Source organism: Bombina bombina, chromosome 5 (assembly GCF_027579735.1).
Source record: "Bombina bombina isolate aBomBom1 chromosome 5, aBomBom1.pri, whole genome shotgun sequence".
Classification (NCBI taxonomy): domain Eukaryota; kingdom Metazoa; phylum Chordata; class Amphibia; order Anura; family Bombinatoridae; genus Bombina; species Bombina bombina.
Genome location: NC_069503.1, coordinates 540,752,423 through 540,771,604, shown reverse-complemented (window position 1 = coordinate 540,771,604; position 19,182 = coordinate 540,752,423). Strand labels below are relative to the sequence as shown.

Below are 19,182 nucleotides of genomic sequence, written 5' to 3'. Positions count from 1 at the left end.
CATAAAAAAGAGGGGTGTATTATACATATACAGCAGGGTACATTGGAGGCATGTTGCCATGGTGAGTTAGATATGCTGCCCAGGGACTAATCCGGCTCAAAGTATTTGCAAGCAACATATAACTTAGGGACGACAACTAAGCCACTAGCGAGTTAAGTGCGGATTTCAACTATGGTAAATTAGAGTGAATGTGAGCATCCCCCCATATAAAATTAGATAAAAGATTTGTCCACGGTCTGGCTTCATTACTATATGATGAGCCTAAAATAGTGGGTACCATCACAAGTCAGATACACTTACAAAAGCTTTTGTGTGAAGAAGTGTGGGGCAAGGAATCCTTATAGGGTAAATAACAATAGTCACAAATGCTGCGCTGCTCAGGCCGCCATCAGCACAGCAACCTATTCCCCTGACACACAACAAAAAGAGGAATGTGTAAATGATATTGCCCAGAGCGTTAATGGTGTAGTGTGACAATAAGGCAAGTATTAAAGTTAGGCGGGTAGTGCTCAATAACCTACGTAAGGAACATCTGAGTTTAGAATCTTATTCCGTGTACACATGAGTATATATATAGGGGGGGGGGGGGGGAGAACAAGAGAGGCAAACATATCTGTGACCAGCTAGGGAACAAATAACATTGGCATGAGGTGGAATCCGCAGCGCAACACACCTCCCCCTTAACATAGAACATGTTGCAGTGAATACCTAAGTAAACATAAATGATAAAAAAAAAAACAGCAATAATTCTAAGCAGTACTAGTCAGCATCCACTGGAGAGCATATGAATAATAGCAATCACCATAAATGTCATTGATACTACCTCAAAGAGTCTGAGGCTAACAATCCATAGATAGGGCATGAAAAGTTCTATAGCACATACATTAAACACATCAAATTGGTAGTATTTGACTGCCTACATAGGGAGATATCAATTATAATGGAGGCACCAGACTTGCTATTATAATTAATTTTCACACATTTTGCGTATAGACAAGATGAAATGTTCTCAATTATGGAGATACAGATCAAAACATAAATGTACTCTGTTAAACACATGGAAGAACGAGGGCTATTAGACTGTTCAGTCCACCTAGAGAGTTCTGGAGAATTAAAGCCTAGATCAGATATGGGGGCTGGTATATGGCTCCTAACCATCTCACAGAAGGCATCAATTAAAGTTACTGTATAATAACAATGGCAGGGAGGCAAGCAAGAAGAAGTCTCTGTCATGAAGGCACTAAATAAGTATATGTCCTCAAACATGTGGCAGACAAACTTTACCCTCAGCATATTCTGTACCATCTCAAGATTAACCCACACCTGACTTTAGGCGTAGCACCGAAGTCGGTAACGGCTCTCTCGTGATGCTCATCGTTGTCCCTGCAACATATTTAGGTCGGGAGACAGTGGTTGTGAGAATAAGGGGACACATCACCGAGATGCAACTCTCCTCCAGCCAGCCGGTGCATCTTTCCCCCGGGGTCTGGCCAGCATAGATGCCGAGACAGGAAACTCCGGTAGTTGTCTTGGGCCATATATGTTAGGGTTTGAGCGGCAGCCCCACCATGCAACAGGCTCCTCCACTGCGCCTCCAAAGTGAATGGCAGCTCTCCCCCATTGCGCAGCGCCGTGAAAGCCACTGCTACACTGGCTGTGTTAGTCGGGAGATGCGGAAACGCATCCCAGCTCTCCTCTTTGGCAATTAGTTGACCTTTTAGGGCTCGGTGCTCTATCTTGGCAGTGCATCCCCGGACTGTCTCACAATGCCTTTCGGTAGGGTCCTCTGTTAGTAGTTGTTCTCTCACCATGTCTTTCGGTAAGGCTTGATCCTCTGCCCCAGCTTTAGCCGGTGATGTTTTCACTCTATGGCTGAAAAGGATTTGAGTAATTTGTGCTTCTAAGGCGGCAAAATGATCTTTAAGTAGCTGATGCATTCTTGTCTCCCACCTATCAAGTGCCTCCATTGTACGTTCACAGTAGTTGTGCACTTGTTCTTCCTGATGACTGTAGCTCTCAGCTTAGTACAGCGTGTGGACAAACAAAAACAATAAACTGTCCAGTTGTATATAAACTGGTTTGGTAACCCAGGGACCTGGGGGGGTATTAGTGCGGGAACCCCAACAGCACTGACAGTCAGACAGAAGAGGCCTCACGACCTCGTGGCTAGTCGCAGTGGAGTTAGCTGAGGAGCATAGGCAGGTCCGTGTAATGCTGGAGATTCCTGAATCTATCTTAAATAGCAAAGGATTGTTTACCATGGGTTCATCAGCAGGAAAAGTAATGAAAAGTGTTAAAACAAATCCTGAAATACAGCTTAAATGTGGTTTATATGCAGGAGCTCTTCACAAACACGTCCTGCCGCAACCTCAGCTCCTTTTTTTATCTTTATTCCCAACATCAGGATCATGTGTCCTTAATGGATTTTATTTCTGAGCATCTTCATCACGTTAAAATAATGTTCAAAATTGAATTTTCAGAGTTTCTAAGTCTCTATATAGATCATTAAAAACCTTTCTAGCATTTCCCTATCCAAGACATATGTCCCAAAGATAATACATTTGCAGTGTATAATCATTATTTCCATTGGTTTGGCTGTTTAGTTTTTTGTTGTTTTTTTGTAGACTACTTTCCATTACCTTTACAATATTTTTTTTTGTGAAGCTGATTGGAAAGCTCTGGATCACACAGTTTCAGTTGCTATGATAAAGGCTTAGTTGATTCTGCAAAACATGCTGAAACCGGTTCCTAATAATGCAGCATCTACCTTTTCATTGGTGTATCCAAAAAAGTTATTTTTCTCTCCAAACTGATGTCTTTCTTGGGTTTGAGTCCTACTTCCACTGGCAAGGTGAACAAATGCCCTCAGTTGAGTTAATGAAATGAACATTAAACTGCTGTGCACAACTACAGAAGAATAGAAAACCACTCACCAGGTGAATGCATTTCATCCTGTTTCTTCAGCACTTTTCAAATCAGTTCTGCTGTTCTAATAGCTTAAAGACGGCAGATACTGAAACTCTTCATACTGGGTGCCACTATCTTGGAGCTCAGGTATTCTCACAGAAGCTGTGCACACTCACAGATTAGTAACATTGCACACTTGTTTACAGCTCTATCATTTGCTTAGAGTTAGTGTGCGTGATACATCATGTGAGCTTTACATTTTTGCCTATATTACAAAGTTGTAAAGTTACACAAAATATATTTAAACAAACTCTCAACTATAATATAGAGCAAGGCAGCTACTGAAAAATGTACAGCTCCTTCTCTGTACCATACACCCTAACCTGAATCACATTATACAGTTGTGCAGTATTACTGATCTGTGAGTGTACACAGCTTCTGTCACAGGCTGTGAAAATACCTGAGCTCCAATATGGCAGCTCCCAGTACAAAGAGGTGGTGTTTACCATTGGACAACATTTCAGGGGTTAAAATAGGAACACAGCTTTAAAGATAGCTGCAGGAGGGAAAGCAATAATCAGTAACCATTCTAGGGTAGTTGTAGCCAACAGTTTAATGTCCTTTTAAGAATGTTATGTCAACCCGAGAATGCAACTGGCTGTATACATTTCTATTTTTGGGAAATGTTAAGTATTTTTCTTAGCAAACCTTATCCTATGAGGCACCCAGGCCTTGTATTAGGTTAGCTATAGTATTAACACAATTACACTAAAACAAAGGAGATTGATAGTGTAGTGACCCCTAGTGGGAGTGAAACGTATTAAGGGCTATATTCTGGCAGGGATGGGAATGTAAAGAAAAGATGGAGATGCAACAATGTTGCAGTTTAAGGGGAGTGACTCACCTTGGGGTTTAAGAGCAGATGTTCTGGAGAGTTCTGCCTCTTTCCTCCGGTGTTTCTTCCAGAAGTTGGAGTTGCCCACCCTCCATTTTCTAGAAAAGAGATAATTGGGGCGGCATGAACAGCGGCTGTGTTTTCGGCTTTAGTTAACACGGCGGGGGAAGGTTTAGTTGAGCTAGCCTTGGGTAACCTCGTGTTTGTAATGTTTGGGCCTCCACCAGCCTCTTATTCGGCTATTTCAGCTGTCAAGAGCTGGGCCCCTTAAGGGTAGGAGTGATAGTTTGCTCTAGTGGCGAGAGGTAGCGGCCTAATTTTGAAGCCTTGGGTTGAAGTGATTGGTCAGGCTGGAGGAAAGGCAACGTCACTAGGTCTGAGCCTAGGGTGCCTTCTCCTCGCAGGTAGGCAGGCCAGAAAATCATCCTAACCCCCTTGGCTAACATTTGATGGGGCGGAGTCATCCGGGGGACTCCGTCATATCCCAAAATGAATTTGGGCCTTTTCCTCCCAATGTAGGAGTTATGGTTAGGAACTCATGCACACCAGGCATATTTGCATATGCTGTTGGTTACTAAGTAACCTGCTAGTGTGACTATGCACACTAGCCATTTAAATAAATGTGACCTGAGGGTCTTCCAGCTCTGTTGTTGTGCCCTTATTTCGGGAAATAAGGGGAGGGTAATGAAGTTTGAGTAAGTGTGTTATTTCACTGGCATCCCGGAGTAGGGTATTCAATCCTTAAGGCCTAAGTTAAAAAAACACACTTTCTTTTTAAATAGTGTTTCCAATTTTTATCATATTTGTAAAATTCTAGTTGCCTTCAGGATTTATCATGTTCTGCTCATAGGCGCTGTCAAATATGGGGAGGGTTTTTATTCCTTCTCTGTTTTTCTTTTTAGTCTGTAACTGTGTTCTCCCTCTAGTGAGGGTAGACATTTAACGCCTAATTCAGCTGATTTCTTTGTTCTCACTCCTCCCAAACTTTTCTGTTATTTAGTGATGGCATCTGGGTTGGTGAGCTACTGCATCTTGGCCATTTGATGTCTTTTAGAGCAGTTTCCTTTGGTTAGATTTGTTCGTATTATGTGACATTCTTTTTACTCTACTAGATCTTTAATTTGACCTTCTTCCCTTTGATCTGCTCTTTTATTAATTTCCACTTGCAGTTAGAGTTTCTTTTGATTGTTATCTATTGTCTTAAAGGGACAGTCTAGTATAAATTAAACTTTCATTATTCAGATAGGACTTTTAATTTTAATCAACTTTCCAATTTTCTTTTATCATCAAATTTGCCTTTTTCTCTTGGTATTCTTAGTTTAAACTAAACCTAGGTAGGCTCATATGCTTTTTTCTAAGCCTTTGAGGGCTGCCTCTTATCACGTGCTTTTTAAATCTCTTTTCAACACAAAGAGACAGAAAGTACACGTGGGCCATATAGATAACACTGTGTTCAGGCACAGGGGGTTATTTAAGATTTAGCACAATACAATGCTATATGCAAGACAATAGATAATAAACAGTCACAGTCATGTGATCAGGGGACTGGAAGAAGGTTCCTAGATACAAGGCAATAACAGGTAAAAAGTATATTGATATAACTGTGTTGGTTATGCAAAACTGGGGAATGGGTAATAAAGGGATTATCTATCTTTAAAAACAATAACAATTCTATGGTAGACTGTCCCTTTAATGCTCATCTCTGAGGACTGGTCTCTGCCTTGCTGTTGGTGGCATTTAAACCTACTTGTTCTATCTTCCTCCTTTCCTCTTTTTGTGAGGTACTCACAAAACAATCCACCCAATTCCTTCATGCTTTGGTACAGTCTAATCTGTAAAGATCATTTCATATTCTGTCACGAAATAATGAGAGGAAATTGATTTGTTGTTGAAGCAGAGATGACAAAGGAGCTCTCAAAATTCTAGTTCCACATCCATGTATATAATGTTTAATTGGCTTTAAAAAAAAAAAAAAGTGTGGCTTCTAAAGTATTCCGCATGGGTTCTACTTTTCAGAGGAATTTGTAAGAGGAATCATATGTACCTGCAATTAAGTAAGCACTGCATTTCAAAAGATCTGCATACATTTAATTGCAGTTCAGTTGTTGTATATATACCATTTATGAGGAATTTAATTTTGACTTAAAAGGGATAGTCTAGCCGTTCTCTTGGTATCTTTATTTGAAAAAGCAAGAATGTACGCTTAGGAGCGGGTCCATTTTAGTTTCAGCACCTGGGTAGCGCTTGCTGGTTGGTGGCTACATTTGGACCCCAATCAGCAAGCGCTACCCAGGTGCTGAACCAAAAATGGGCAAGCTCCTAAGCTTACTTTCTTTCTAAAAATGCATAGAGCAACGTTCAAATTTACTTCTATTATCTAATTTGCTTCAGTCCCATGGTAACTTTTGTAGAAATACCTACCTAGGTAGGCTCAGGGCAAGCAATGCACTACTGGGCGGAATTTGGCGGCGCTATACAAATAAATGTTAATAATAATAATAATTGGCTTACCTGATGTGTTCAGCTAGCTCCTAGTAGTGCATTGCTACTCCTTCAAAAAATGATACTAATCGATATAATCAATAATAATCGATTATGAATATAGTTGTCAACGAATCTCATTATCGATTAGTTGGTTTGCAATTAGTTGGTCTGTGCACATCACCAGCTGCTTCACTCCAATGAGCTCCTGCACATGGTATTGTGTTTTATGGTTATTGTTACAGAAGCATTAGTTATTTTGTTGTGAAGAGCTTATTTCCCAGCAGCAATGCCTGAACCAGCAAGCCAGCGCCTAAGAAGGGCTCCAAGAAAACCGTAACAAGTATCATTTCATAAAGAGTTAACTCTTTTTTTTCAGCTTTTAGAAACTATTGCCTAAATACACATTTGCTGGCCTCAGCTCTAAGTTTAGGGATAACCAATCCCATTGTCTAATCACCTCTGGAGCCAGACTGCTAATTGATAAGATGAACTTGTAAACTTGTTATCTTAAGTACTGTAATCCTATTGTGGCCTGTCAAAGGACAGTGCTCTCTATCTGTGTGATGGGGGATTTTGTGCTTCCCCCCCCTCTCCCCCTGGGAGTGCCCTGTGTGCATGTAACCTTAATAAAAAGCAGGCTGGGCATCCCAGTCCTGAGTTCTTGTTTGACCCTCAATCGCAGCGTTGACTCGTTTTTGTGGGCAGAAGGGTATCCTAGCTGTACTGCAGCTAAGGGAGATTATTCTATATTTGCGAGACTCATATAGAATACTATGGAAAGCAGCTTCTCCCCTCTTTAGCAATAGGGATCCAGGCTACTAAGCGGTCCATCTCTCAGCGAGACTAAGGGTAACCGTAACATTTGGCGGCAGCGGCAGGATTTTCCTGGATTTCCTAGGAGAGGTACAGAACGGATGGAGAGCGCTTATGAAAAATTGAAGCGTACAACCCTAAAGGATTTACTTGAAAGCAGAGGGGGGTACGCCAGCAACCGGCCGAGGAGAGAGCTGATCGCAGAATTGACCGAACTGGATCAGAGCTTCACAATGGCGGAAACACCGACCACGATTAGTGACGAAAAAACCAGGATTGTTCGGGAAAGGCTCTCATTATACGGGCCGAACCCCTCCATGGAATTGGTACAGCAGTTGATGGCGGAGGCGGGCAAGGATATACGAGAGACTCGAGCCCACGAACTCAACCTAGCGAACGCACACCGCAGTGCTGAAGCCCCGCAGGTAATCATCCCTGTCGAAAATGCTGGGAGGCCCAAGATACCCTATGCGGCATTTCGACCCTTTCTAGAGAGCGAGACAGGGATTGATGAATATTTGGCGGACTTCGAAAGGCAATGTGCCCTGCACCAGATTCCCAACAGAGAGTGGCCCACGATATTGTCTGGGAAACTATCCGGGCGAGCCCTGGAAGCCTTTCGTACTCTGGGTGCTGAGGAAGTGACACAGTATGAGCTAGTTAAGGAGACACTGTTGCGACGGTACGCTGTAACTCCGGACACGTATCGCCGACAGTTTCGGGGCACGGAAAAGAAGCCTAACGATACCCATATGGAATGGGCGCACCGAATGCGGAGAGCGGCAAATCACTGGCTGAGCGGAAGTAAAGCGGTGACTGGGGAGGAAATTTTACAATTGTTTCTCTTAGAACATTTTTATAATGGCATGGAACAGCAAGGGAAGGAATGGCTGCGAGACAGGCGGCCTTCTACCTTAGAAGAAGCAGCCAAATTGGCCGATGAACATTATGACTCCCGTCTTCACGAACCCATGAACTACCGAGCTCCAGCACGGGTCGAACCCAGAGAGGTTTACTGTGCACCCCCTCGTGCTGAATTCCGAGCCCCGGTGCCCACAGGGCCCGTCCGACACTCAGGACCACCCAATAACAGCTCTGAGCGTCCCAGACCGACTTGCCACCGATGCAAGCAACCAGGGCATTTCATGGCTAGCTGCCCCCTTAATACGCACCAGACACCCAGGAATTACAATTACCCCTCTGGGTCCTATCGTCCGGCCCGGGCCCTCTGTGTTAACCAAGAGGCCCCTATGGAGGGATATGTGGGGCCGCTTCACGAGGCAGACCCTGTATATGCTGCCTCAGATAACCGCCAGCACCATCGGCAGAGGGTATGGCTCGAGGGGCGATCTACCGAGGCATTGCGAGACACAGGGGCTACTATCACGCTGGTACAGAGTCATTTGGTGCCAGAGCACAAGCGATCCGGACAGACTGTGGCCGTTAGAGTGGCGGGGGGGGATGTGTACAAAATTCCAACAGCTAAAGTGCATCTTGATTGGGGAGCGGGAAAGGGGGCTGTGAACGTGGGCCTAATGGATAATTTACCTGCCGAAGTACTACTGGGCAACGATTTGGGCCCCATGACTTCTGCCTATGCTCCAGTATGCAACAACGAGGCGGACCCAGTGACTACACGGGCCCAAGCCCGGACGGAGCGAGAGCTCTCACCAGTGCGGGAGACACAGGTAAGACCTACCCCGACCTTGCCTGACAGGTTAGGCCCCATACCCTGGGACACCCCAGATGCTTTCGAGGCAGAGTCTAAGACTGACCCGACCTTACAAAAGTACCGGGAACGAGCAGAGACCGGAGGGGGCGGGGCAGATAACGAAACATTCTTATGGGAAAAAGGGAAACTATACCGCTGGACAGAGAAAAGGGGACAGCGTAGGCAACAGCTGGTAGTGCCCCACAAATACCGTCAAGAAATCCTCAAAATAGGCCACGACATCCCCTTAGCAGGCCACCTAGCCGTAACCCGTACCCTACACCGCATTACTCACACGTTCTTTTGGCCAGGGGTGCACGCTGACATTAGAACTTACTGTAACACCTGCGATATGTGTCAACGAGTAGGAAGGCGAGGCGATCACCCTAAAGCCCAGCTAGTAAATATGCCCATTGTAGAGGAACCCTTCAGCCGGGTTGCTATTGACCTAGTGGGACCACTGGCTACCCCTAGTCCCTCCGGTAAGCGCTACATTCTTACCGTAGTGGACTACGCTACCAGGTACCCAGAGGCTGTCGCCCTATCCAACATACAAGCGGATACGGTAGCGAATGCACTAGTACAGGTGTTCTCCCGGGTAGGATTTCCAAAAGAAATCCTATCCGACCGAGGCACCCAATTTACGGCTGAATTAACCCAACAACTCTGGCAGGTTTGCAAAATTAAGTCCCTCCTGAGCTCCCCATACCACCCCCAGACGAACGGGCTGTGTGAGAGGTTCAATGGGACCCTCAAGCAAATGCTCAAGACGTTCACTCAGGAATACCGAGACTGGGAACGCTTCCTGCCGCACCTCCTATTTGCTTATCGGGAGGTGCCCCAGGAAACGACAGGGTTCTCTCCCTTCGAGTTGCTCTACGGAAGAAAGGTACGGGGACCCCTAAACCTGATCCGGGAGCACTGGGAGGGAGAGATGGAGGCTGACGGTGTCCCCATTGTGCCATACGTGCTGGAACTCAGGGACCGAATGGAGCAATTAGCCAAATCCGTGCGGGCTAATCTCCAGTTGGCCCAGAGAAGACAGAAAGTATGGTACGATCGGGGGGCCCGAAAGAGAATCTTCACCATAGGACAAAAGGTGTTAGTACTTAAGCCGGTGAAGACAGACAAATTGCAGGCGTCCTGGCAGGGTCCCTACCAGATCGTAGAGAAAAGGGGAGACACCACTTATGTGATAGCTAGCTGCCATGACAACAATCTTAGAAAGACATTCCATGTAAACATGCTCAAGGAATATTTTGAGCGACCAGAGAACGTGACGGCCGTATGTTGTTCCCCTCAGGAAGACCCCGACAGTTTACCCATTCCAGACCTATTAGAAAAGAGTCTCCCCACAGGTATAGTGGCGCAGGTTCAGATAGGGGACCGACTTAGCCCCACTGAAAGGGAGCAGCTCAACCAACTCCTCCAGTCCAAACACCTCACCTTCTCCCCGAAGCCAGGGTACACTACTTTAACCACCCACCAGGTAGATACTCCGGGACAAGCTCCCTTGCGCCAGGCTCCGTACCGAATCCCCGAAGCAGTTAGGACAGGAATGAAGAAGGAGATCGATGAGATGCTCCAGCTCAGGGTAATTGAGCCCTCCGATAGTCCATGGGCCTCCCCTGTTGTCTTGGTGCCCAAGAAAGATGGGAGCACCCGGTTCTGCGTAGACTATCGGAGGCTCAATGAAAATACCGTGACGGACGCTTACCCTATGCCCAGGGTAGACGAGCTACTCGATCGTATAGCCAGGGGAAATTACCTGACCACTATTGACCTCTGCAAAGGTTACTGGCAGATTCCCCTGGCCCCGGAGGCTATCCCCAAGTCGGCATTCGTCACCCCATTCGGCTTATATCAGTTTAGGGTAATGCCGTTTGGGATGAAGAATGCCCCAGCTACATTCCAGCGCTTGGTGGATAGGCTCCTGGATGGCTTCCAGAGTTTTGCTTGCGCCTACCTGGACGACATAGCGATCCACAGTGAGTCCTGGGAGGACCACTTAGCTCATGTGGGAATGGTTCTGGATCAGATCCGGGCTGCTGGCCTGACTCTGAAGCCAGAAAAATGCCACTTTGGGATGGCCGAGGTACAGTACCTGGGTCACCGGGTGGGGTGTGGAAAGCAGCGACCAGAGCCGGCCAAAATAGAAGCTGTCGCCAATTGGCCCACCCCCATCACTAAGACTCAGGTCCTAGCCTTCCTGGGCACGGCAGGGTACTATAGACGGTTTGTACCAGACTACAGCACACTTGCCAAACCCCTGACTGACTTGACCAAGAAGAACTTACCTCGACAGGTCCTGTGGTCTCCCCACTGTGAAACGGCTTTCCAGGCTCTCAAAAATGCTCTAATTAACGCTCCTGTCTTGGCGGCCCCAGCCCTTAACAAACGTTTTATCGTCCATACAGATGCTTCCATGTTCGGGCTGGGAGCTGTCCTCAGCCAAGTAGGCGAAGATGGAGGGGAGCATCCAGTTGCCTACATCAGCCGGAAGCTCCTGCCCCGCGAAGTCAGCTATGCAGCGGTCGAAAAGGAGTGTTTGGCTTTGGTGTGGGCATTAAAGAAATTGACTCCCTATTTATATGGTCAGGAGTTCACTCTGGTCACCGACCATAACCCGTTGGTGTGGCTGAACCGGGTCTCTGGAGATAACGGCAGGCTATTACGTTGGAGCTTATCGTTGCAACCCTTCAATTTCACCATTACTTACAGACCTGGGAAACAGAATGGCAACGCCGACGGGTTGTCCAGACAAACCGACCTCAGCCCCGCATAACCAGCGGTCTGGACAGCCTTAGTCTGCCCCGAAAAGGGGTCAGACCGTGTCTGCCAGAGTGTTCCACAGAAAGGGAGCACTGTTACAGAAGCATTAGTTATTTTGTTGTGAAGAGCTTATTTCCCAGCAGCAATGCCTGAACCAGCAAGCCAGCGCCTAAGAAGGGCTCCAAGAAAACCGTAACAAGTATCATTTCATAAAGAGTTAACTCTTTTTTTTCAGCTTTTAGAAACTATTGCCTAAATACACATTTGCTGGCCTCAGCTCTAAGTTTAGGGATAACCAATCCCATTGTCTAATCACCTCTGGAGCCAGACTGCTAATTGATAAGATGAACTTGTAAACTTGTTATCTTAAGTACTGTAATCCTATTGTGGCCTGTCAAAGGACAGTGCTCTCTATCTAAATGTGTGATGGGGGATTTTGTGCTTCCCCCCCTCTCCCCCTGGGAGTGCCCTGTGTGCATGTAACCTTAATAAAAAGCAGGCTGGGCATCCCAGTCCTGAGTTCTTGTTTGACCCTCAATCGCAGCGTTGACTCGTTTTTGTGGGCAGAAGGGTATCCTAGCTGTACTGCAGCTAAGGGAGATTATTCTATATTTGCGAGACTCATATAGAATACTATGGAAAGCAGCTTCTCCCCTCTTTAGCAATAGGGATCCAGGCTACTAAGCGGTCCATCTCTCAGCGAGACTAAGGGTAACCGTAACAGTTATTCCTTTAGCCTAAAGGACGTCTACAGATGCTTACTTTTAACTTTTTCAGGACAGTATACATTTACAACTACTCCTGGCTTATGTGCAACCCAGACATAATAGGAGTCGTCATTTAGATTGTTTATATTAAATCAGATGATTTGGGACTATGCTTTGCATGATATAGTGCTAAGCTTGTTATTTACACCTAGCCCTAGATTGATGTGCTCTATTATCTGTTTGCACAATAATTAGTGGATTGCTTGCTATTGCTGATTATATGTATTGTATGGATAAATGTATAAGACTTTGTCCTGTTATTGATATAAAGTCCTTAGCGCTTTTGACTTTTGTTTATATTTGTAATAAATTGTAATAATATGTACCAGATTCAACCGGTATAAGTATATACTGTATCTGTTATTTTTAGAGAGGACTAGATATTTTCCCTAACCTTATAGCTGGTTATTTATCATTGAATATAGATATTCAAGATATTTTTATTTTAGAATGAAGTCCAGGTTTACTTTAAGAGGCCCCTTGCCAAGGTGGAAAACACTTAGTATTGGTGAAGAGCTAACAAAGATAAATATCCCACTTTGGCGAGATTGGCAAAACCCTACTTATGCATCGCAGACACCTCAACACCATTTGAGCACCTCTTCTCTGCTGCTGGCAAAATAGCTTCCTAAAAGAGAGCCAGCCTCAGCCAGGAGCATGTAGTTATGTTGAAATTTTTGCATTTAAATTCAGTTTCTGAAAGAGTGAATAACAGAATGTTATAAATAGTGATAGTCTTCCTCTTTATAGTTCTACCTCTTTTCAAACAGTTTGTGGTTTGTTTTGCTTATAAAACGTTGCTCTGTTGCGTAGTATAAATAGTTGTGTTAATGTAAAGTTTTAGTCTGAAGTTTATATTTGTAACACTCAGTATGTCGATTTTATTTAAAATATAGGAAGCAATTATTGGTTTTTTTTTTATATCCGATTAATCAAACAAATAAATGATACTAATATAATGAAGCAAATTTGATAACAGAAGTATATTGAAAACGTTTTCTTTTAAAATTGCATTCTCTATCTAAATCATGAAAAACAAATTGAACTTCATGTATCTTTTAAGGGACAATTAAAGCCTTGTAATTACAAGACATTTCTGTAGTGTTGCTATAGAATAGTATATCAGCCAAGCCTTGATGGTTTTACAACAAATTAACAACCTTTTTACTGCAATTATTTGTCAATAGAAGAACTCCACCCAATCTGGGCTTTAATCAGCCAACAACAAAGCTAGTCACTGTCATAAAGTTCGTATAAAGTGAATTGTTTTGCAATTGTTATCAGTTAAAGCCAGTTAGGGACAGAGGTGCATTTCAAGGTCTAAGAGTTAGAATTTTCAAATCTAAATTACATGAAAAGTTGGCAAATAAAAAAAATCTTAAGGTGTTTACTGTCCCTTTAACTATCGGTTTGCCATTTGCAAAATATTTCATTTGAGATATTTCTCTCTTAGGCGGAACTTGGATTAAATGATCATCATCAGAATGAAGTCATCAATTACATGCGTTTTGCTCGGTCCAAAAGGGCTCTGATGCTAAAAACTGTGGACTCTTGCTTCCAAGATCTAAAGGATAGTAGGTAATGCTTGTTATATTTGTTTTTTAAATAATTCTACACCATAGTAAAAGTGGCCTAAAAAATCCTTAAAGGGACACAAGTATTTTTTATTTGTTGTATCTAAAATAGGGTGTATACAATTTTTTGAGTCTGTTTGTTTGAAATATATTTCTGTGTACTGAATTTTGTTTTTGTTTTTTATGCTTGTGGGTTGTTACTATCCACAAACACACCAACATACATGTAAGAGTTGTGCTTATCAACCAGTGAACTTCTATCATAAATACACTTCCAGTTAATTTAAAAAAAAAAGTAAATTTGACTTTGACAGTGTACTTTTGATTTTTTTCTCCTTTTTAATGTGTTTAAATTGTTTAGAAATAACTCCTATAACTTTATTTTGTCATTTGAAATAGTTGCTTTTGCCTGTTGTATCACCACCTATACTGACTGTACTGTACTGGTTATAGAAAAGCTATATAAACAAGAAGGTTTAGAAGTAATCATGCTCTCAGTTGTTGGTGGGACAGAGAGATAATAAAATGTTAATTGTCCATTGTTCTCTCTAAGTTTTAGTCTCACTGTGCATAGCATTACCCTAGTAAAACGGAGCCGCTGTGGGTAAAGCCCGATGTAACATCTTAAATCTAGTCACCTTTTCAAACATAAATATATGATGCACTGTAATTCCCCCATCTTCACTATATTTTTTGCCTTCGCCTGGGATGTCCAAGGGGGACAAAGCCCCCCTTTTTAAATTTCATGCCCCAAGGTTCATTCGGGGTGGATGCCAGAGGATCGGCGGGGCACCTCCTTGAACCCCTCAGACGGAGGCAAAATAAATAGTGTAAATGCGGAAATTACATTACTTCGGGCTTTACCCACAGCCGCTTGGGTAATGCCTGTTTTACCCCGGTAATCCTAGGATTACGTGGATTCCTTACTTTATCCGTAATAAATAAATATATATTATATATATATATATATATATATATATATATATATATATATGAGAAGGGAAGGGTATACACTGCGCCCACAAATCCTACTACATAGACTATACAATATGTGATGAATGACTTCCTACCGATAGGTAATAAAAATTAAAAAATTAAATAACTAATATCCCAATATGAAATATGCAATGAGAAATATGTTGATGAAATGTATATATGAGACAATTAGTCCCAAAAAAATCACTTTTGGTGAATTTCAGAGTGTTTCCTAGTGGTGATAAGTAATAATGGATACCCTTACCATAAACTACCTCAATCTGATGAGGTAAGTTTGCCGCACTGGGGGGTATATCGCTGGTAGATCTCACAGGTGGACCGGTAGTCGTTCTCTCTTAGTCTCGTCTGTCTCTTGGAGTATGTGGGAGCAGGTTTTCTTTTGTAATGAAGATGTCCCAAAAAACTTTTCTTATAGATGAGCTTTACTGCCTCTTAGGCTCATCTATAAGAAAAGTTTTTTGGGACATCTTCATTACAAAAGAAAACCTGCTCCCACATACTCCAAGAGACGGTCACTGTATAACCTGCTGACGTGTTTCTGCGTTACAACGTAATCATAGCTGAATTGTAAAGCTCTAACTCCACCCACACATTTCCTTCTATGGCTGTATCTATATCTATTGTTACTTTGGTAGAATGCAAAAGTGCACAGTGATATCAGCATGGCTATTTAAGTATTGTTGCTTATTTTTGAAAATTATTTTAAAATATAAACCAGCAATTTTTAAACCATTTTTTTTCTTTTACAAGATATGATGAGTCCACGGATTTCATCCTTACTTAGGGGATATTGCCTCCTGGTCAGCAGGAGGAGGCAAAGAGCACCACAGCAGAGCTGTATATATCCTCCCTTCCCTCCCACCCCAGTCATTCTCTTTGCCTGTGTTAGTGATAGGAAGAGGTAAAGTGAGGTGTTAGTTTAGTTTCTTCAATCAAGAGTTTTTTATTTTAAATGGTAACAGTGAGTACTATTTTTCTCAGGGTACACAGCAACCGGAGAAATCTTCATTCAGTGCTCCCTTATTATTTGCTGCCCTGATGATGATGGTCTTAGCAAACATTATCTAAGACCCTGCTTGTTCCCACATATCGGCTGAAGGTGGTGTAAAGAGCATCTTCATTGTGTGGGACCACATCATGCTGCGCTCAGCATTGAGGTATGTGCAGTCATTTGCTTCTGGGGAAACTGAGATATATCAGAACAGACTGACATTTATTCCCTATACCGGGGAGGGTTAAGCAGTATGCACAGAGATCAGGAGATGGTGTGCCTGGGATTCCCCTCTCTGTTGGGTGCTATCAACTGTGTTTATTTTTTCAGTAAACTGATGTGTGCTTCACGCAGTGGGTATACTATGTTGTGGGCTGACGCTGGGAGATTGCGGATTGTTCCCCAAGGGTTCTAACGTTATCTGTGGAACTTATAAGACAAGTGAGTGTATGTTTATTTGAGGGGCACATTGGCGGTTCTCTTTATTATGGTTTATGTGTTTAACCGACATTTTTTCTTCCCATGCGGTTTCCTTGCTGGGGAATTGATTTACGCCCACGATGGGCGGGGCCTAGCTTTGCGCGCTTAGCTGCACAGTTGTTATCCGGATCCTCGATCGGCTGTAGGTCTCTGGGCTCCGGTGTGGCCTAAGTCAGTTTGTGTATATAACTTTCACAAACAGACTTGGGAGCGCCGCTCACGGAGTATTCAGTGTCTTGTGGGGGTAGGTAGGCGCTGTGGCGAGGTGCAAGTGCCAAAAGTTTGTTAAACCCTTATGCATAGCTAAACTGGGTATACAGAGTAAAATTTACTGAAGTTTTATAGTGCTCCCTATTGTTGCATAGTTTTGTTGTGGAGCAGCAAAATTATTGCGATTTTATTTTTTAAAGACACAGTATGCTTGTTTTTTCCAAAAAATTTCTATAAGGTTTGGCTTCAAAATTAATTTTAATTGAATAAAAGACGATCAATATTGCTATTGCTGGTTTGTTTGTCATGGCTGAACTTCAGGAAAGTTCCTGTTCTATGTGTTTAGATGCCAATGTGGAACCCCCTATTCCTGTTTGTCCCTCATGTACTGAGAGGGCCTTACAATGTAAAGAACAATTTTTCTTTAATGCAAGTATGTCTAAATAGGATTCTCAGTCTGATGAGACTCAGGGTATGCCGCAAATTTCTCCCCAAGCGTCACAAACTTTAACGCCCGCCCAAGCGACGCAGTGTTCCTCAACCGCGTCCACTTCATTCACTCTGCAGGATATGGCTGCAGTTATGTCATCCACTCTTACAGAACTTTTATCTAAGTTGCCAGTGTTACAAGGCAAACGCAGCAGGTCAGAGGCCCCTGTGGCCCCTGCGACTTCTAATGCTTTAATGACTATCTCTGATATACCTTCCCAGGGCTCTGAATTGGGGGGTAGGGAGGCCCTGTCTGAGGGGGAACTGTCTGACGCAGGAAGTGCATTACCCCCGAAAGATTTGGACGTCATGTCCTTCAGATTTAAACTTGAACACCTCCATCTTTTACTGCGAGAGGTTTTGGTGACTCTGGACGACTGTGACTCTATTGTGGTCCCACCAGAGAAATGGAGTAAAATGGACAAATACTTAGAGGTCCCTTCTTATTCCGATGTTTTTCTGGTTCCTAAGAGAATTTCGGAAACTATTGCTAGGGAATGGGAAAGACTGGGTATCCCGTTCTCCCCTTCCCCTATTTTTAAGAAAATGTGCCCTATAGCTGACACTGTTCGGGACTCTTGGCAGACGGTCCCTAAGGTGGAGGGAGCTATTTCTACCCTGGCGAAGCGTACAACTATTCCTATCAAGGACATTTGTGCTTTCAAAGACCCCATGGATAAGAAGTTGGAGGGTCTTCTCAAAAAACTCTATATTCATCAGGGATTTTTATTGCAACTGGCGGCCTGCATTGTAACAGTCACGACTGCAGCTGCTTTTTGGTTTGACGCTCTAGAAGAATCTCTTAGAACTGAGACCTCTTTAGAGGAAATACAGGACAGAATTAAGGCGCTGAAGCTGGCTAATTCTTTTATTACGGATGCTTCCTTTCAGATAACCAAGTTAGCTGCTAAGAGCTTGGGATTCTCCATCTTAGCACAAAGAGCTTTATGGTTAATATCTTGGTCTGCTGATGTGTCCTCTAAATCCAAGCTTTTGGCTATTCCTTCAAGGGAAAGACCCTATTCGGGCCTGATTTGAAAGAAATAATTTCTGATATTACGGGAGGTAAGGGTCATCTCCTCCCTCAAGACAAAACATCTAAGCAAAGGGGACGACAGAGTAATTTTTGTTTCGTAATTTCAAAGGAGTCCCCCCTTCCTCTGCCGCTAAACAGGAAGGGAACTATTCTCAAGCCAAAGCCACCTGGAGACCCAACCAGGCTTGGAACAAGGGTAAACAACCCAAGAAGCCCGCTGCTGCTCCCAAGACAGCATGAAGGGGCGGCCCCCGATCCGGGACCGGATCTAGTAGGGGGCAGACTTTCTCTCTTTGTCCAGGCATGGATAAGAGACGTTCAGGATCCATGGACACTAGAAATTGTGTATCAAGGGTATCAGTTGGAGTTAAAAAAATCCTTCCCAAGGGGGTTTCTTCTTTCACGATTGTCTGTAGACCATATAAAAAGAGAGGCATTCTTACGTTGTGTAAAAGACCTCTCCACTATGGGAGTAATTTGTCCCGTTCCAATACAGGAACAGGGGCAGGGGTTTTACTCAAATCTTTTTGTGGTTCCAAAAAAAAGAGGGAACGTTCCGACCCATTTTAGATCTCAAGAGTCTAAACAAGTTTCTCAGAGTTCCATCCTTCAAGATGGAGACTATTCAGACAATTCTTCCATTGATCCAGGAGGGTCAATATATGACTACCGTGGACTTAAAGGATGCATATCTTCATATTCCTATCCACAGAGATCATCACCAGTTCCTGAGGTTTGCTTTTCTGGACAAACATTTTCAATTTGTGTCCCTTCCTTTCGGGCTGGCCACAGCACCCATGATCTTCACGAAAGTTCTATGGTCTCTGCTGGCTGTTCTCAGACCGCAAGGCATTGCAGTGGCGCCTTATCTGGACGGTATTCTGATCCAGGCGTCGTCTTATCAGCTGACAAAGTCTCATACCAACATTGTTCTATCCTTTCTAAGGATTCACGGGTGGAAGGTGAATCTAGAAAAGAGTTCACTAATTCCACAGACAAGGGTTCCTTTCCTGGGAACTCTAATAGACTCTATATCCATGAAAATCTTTTTGACGGA

General features: G+C 43.6%; 1 protein-coding gene across 1 annotated transcript in view; it reads left to right on the top strand.

The window, feature by feature from the left end:
- Positions 1 to 19,182, top strand: part of LZTFL1 (leucine zipper transcription factor like 1) — a 72,186-nt gene that overhangs the window by 12,344 nt on the left and 40,660 nt on the right. The window contains exon 2 of the mRNA XM_053714487.1: positions 13,803 to 13,927. Coding sequence (XP_053570462.1) covers positions 13,803 to 13,927 — 125 coding nt within the window. The remainder of the gene's footprint in view (positions 1 to 13,802; positions 13,928 to 19,182) is intronic.